General features: G+C 39.1%; 1 protein-coding gene across 1 annotated transcript; it reads left to right on the forward strand.

Annotated features, from left to right (window-relative positions):
• Nucleotides 1–2124: 2124 nt before the first annotated feature.
• Nucleotides 2125–3045, forward strand: LOC138190790 (uncharacterized). The gene is made up of 2 exons (XM_069135099.1): nt 2125–2383; nt 2879–3045. Exons 1-2 carry the CDS (start codon nt 2125–2127, stop codon nt 3043–3045), a joined length of 426 nt encoding a protein of 141 aa, XP_068991200.1.
• The last annotated feature ends 457 nt before the right edge of the window (nt 3046–3502 follow it).

Raw genomic sequence — 3502 nt, forward strand, 5'->3', positions numbered from 1 at the left:
TTGTAGTTATATATTTTCGCCGTTACCCGTAAACTTTCGTGCCAATAGTTTGCCCCCAGGCGAAAAATAATATTTTCCACGTACTTCGAATACATTCTTTTGCGCTAATCGACCGGTTGGCGATATGGCAATTAGATAGACAGGGAATGCTGATGACGATCCGTAAACCTTCTCGCTAATAGTTTACCCCCCAGAGCGAAAATTTTACATTTGAAAAATATTAATAGAATTCATTCGGACGAATAGCCATTTTCATTTTCGCCATTACCCGTAAACTTTCGCGTTAATAGTTTGCCCCCCAGGCGAAAAATAATATTTTCCACATACTTCGAATACATTCTTTTACGTTAATCGACCGGATGGTGGCATCGCAATTAGATAGACAGGGAATGCTGATGACGATCCGTAAACTTTCACGCTAATAGTTTACCCCCAGAGCGAAAAATAATATTTTTCATGTACTTCGAATACACTCTTTTGGGTTAATTGACAGGATGGTGATGTCGCAATTAGATAGGCCGGGAATGTTGATGATGATTCGTAAACTTTCGCTTTGAAGAATTTATTAGGGGGGGAGAGTGTGGTTAGTTGGTGTATAAATCGCGAGCTCATTCAACACGTTATATTGTTCTCAAAGTTTTCCCATTGTGAACTTCAGTATCCATACTACGTCAAATTTATAAAATCTACATCGAACGTGATGGATCTAAATAAAATCAACCTCGTCTGTCGCCTGGAAACGCTGCCCACCAAGAGAATGTCAGATCTGGAGGTTGGGGAGGAGTACAGCGTGACGGGGGTAAGACGCGTAAATACAAAGTACGGCACGAGTATTCTTCTCGCGCTCAATGAACAATTCGAAATATTTTTACCCCCACGAATTGTAAGCCTCATGGAAAATGATGTGGTCCAATTCAACGCCATGCAAAAGATAATCGAGGGCATTCTACGAATGAAATATCACGGAGGCGAATACAACAAATTTGAATTTTTGTGTGACAGATGAGCAATTTGAGCGTAACAAACAGCACTGTTCCAACTTGCAATATGGAGATGATCATGGACATTCAAAGTTTCGTTGGCCCCAACGATAAATTTATACCCAAGGAACTTTGCATTATAAACATAAACTCATCGGGTTTGAGTCGCATTCTCTTCAAACCGCCGTACGCTTGGGCGGATCTACCAGCTCAACACAAAGCTACTAACGCTTGGCTAACACACAATTTTCATGGAATACCCTGGAATGCGGGAATCGAACCTTATGCTGAGGTGCAGAAAATTGTAAAAAAGGCTGTTAAATATGCATGCTATGTATATGTCAAAGGTGAGGAGAAGAAACGGTGGCTGACAGAGATCCTTGGTGGGGCAAAACAAGTAATAAACATGGAAGATTTACACATTTCACCACCATCACTGGAAAAACTGAAAGATATGGAAGAGGTGGGCTGGTGCTGCGATTATCATGGAAACGCTTCAACGGGGTACAACTGCGCCTTTGAAAATGTTTAGCGTTTGAAGAAGTGGTATGTCGAGGAGTGCACGAGATCACTCACGAAATCGCTCTGTCTTTTCGAAAAACGGAAAAAATATTAATAGAATTTATTGTGGTTATATATATGTATATATATATATGTATTTCGAATTACAGTTACACCTAATTTTAAGTAATATAATTTATTCAAATAAATGTAAAATAAATATATATGAATGTATTGTTGGATGCAGCATCTGTTAAAGAAATAAAAATACTTATTACTGATTATGTCTACTGGGATGATCCGAATGGAATTGTAGATTGTGTCCAACTGCTTATGGCGCCACAGACTGCAAACAATACCAGCCATTCCAACGAAATAGTCTCCATTATCGCGGAGTTGCGCGAGGCTGGAATCGTTTATTAGCGACGGATGAACATAGAATCATCATTTGTTCAGCGGTCGTCCAGTGATGAGTATAGATATATTTGGACGACACTCGGAGTGCGGTGGGGGTAAAAAATTTATTCGGGGGCCTCCGGGTGTTGGATTCAAAAAATCATTGAAAATGAGAATTAGTATCGATTGAGGAACCAGAGTGGTTGGACGGCGATTTGAAAAATTAAAAGGTGAAGAGCGGGGAACAATGAAGGCTGCAATAGCTGTTGAACTTCACAGACAGGCTCGACGCAACTATCCGCGCCGATTCGCAGATGTACGCGGGCTGGATGAGACCTGGCAAGCTGATCTCGTCGATATGACCGCATACAGCTCGCGCAACAAGGGATACAAATACCTGCTAACAATCATCGATATATTTTCCAAGTACGCGTGGGCTGTGCCGATAAAGTCCAAGAGTGGGAAAGATGTTACTGCTGCCATGAAATCTGTACTGACTCAGAGTCGTATACCTACACATCTACACGTTGATCGAGGCAAAGAATTTTACAACAGCGAATTCAAAGCCCTCATGAAGCATCACAATATCAACATGTATTCGACATTTAGCAACTTAAAGGCATCGATATGCGAACGTTTTAATCGAACATTGAAAAATAAAATGTGGAAGCGGTTCACTCTCCAAGGATCGTACGAGTGGATTAATATTTTGACTGATTTAATGAAGTTCTACAACAACACCAGGCATCGCACGATTCGAATGAAACCGGTGGATGTTAGCACGGAGAATGAAAAACAGCTGTATCGTAGCGTGTACAAGCCTAGGCAAATCAAACGAAGTGATCGGGCGCGGAAATTCGGTGTGGGCGATCGAGTTCGAATCAGCAAGTACAAGAATGCATTCGAAAAAGGCTATACGCCCAATTGGACGACTGAAATATTCACCGTGAGTGAGGTGAAAAATACCAATCCACCCACCTACAAACTTACCGATTATCAAGATCATCCCATCGAGGGGGGCTTCTACGAGGAGGAGCTCGGCAAAGTAAAATACCCCGACGGCTATCTTGTGGAGAACGTATTGCGCAAACGGGGGAATCGGGTCTATGTGAAGTGGTTGGGTTTTGATAGTTCGCACAATAGCTGGATAAATAAAACAGACATGTAACATAATTTGCATGTATTTTCCGAATTACAATAAAAGATTTAAATATACAAATATTTCCGCACTTATCTCCTTTGCATACACATGTGTCATACTCTATACCATGAAAATAATAATAATAATAATAACCTACAATTTTCCTCACGATTATTAAACATTTCATTTTTTGGAAAACTTTTTTTCATTTTCAGAAAACTTTTTTTCATTTTCAGAAAACTTATTTTCATTTTCAGAAAACTTTTTTTCGTTTTCAGAAAACTTTTTTTCATTTTCTGAAAACTTTTTTTCGTTTTCTGAAAACTTTTCTCGCGGTAAACGAATAAAAAATGAATAATTTCTCAATATATTGATAATAAATAAATGAATAAATGAATGAATAAATAAATGTGCAAATAAATAAATAAATGTTAAGTATACGAATTCACATTTTCAAATCCAGTCTAAATCGTTTCAGCATGAT

The sequence above is a fragment of the Neodiprion pinetum genome, chromosome 4 (assembly GCF_021155775.2).
Source record: "Neodiprion pinetum isolate iyNeoPine1 chromosome 4, iyNeoPine1.2, whole genome shotgun sequence".
Lineage (NCBI taxonomy): Eukaryota > Metazoa > Arthropoda > Insecta > Hymenoptera > Diprionidae > Neodiprion > Neodiprion pinetum.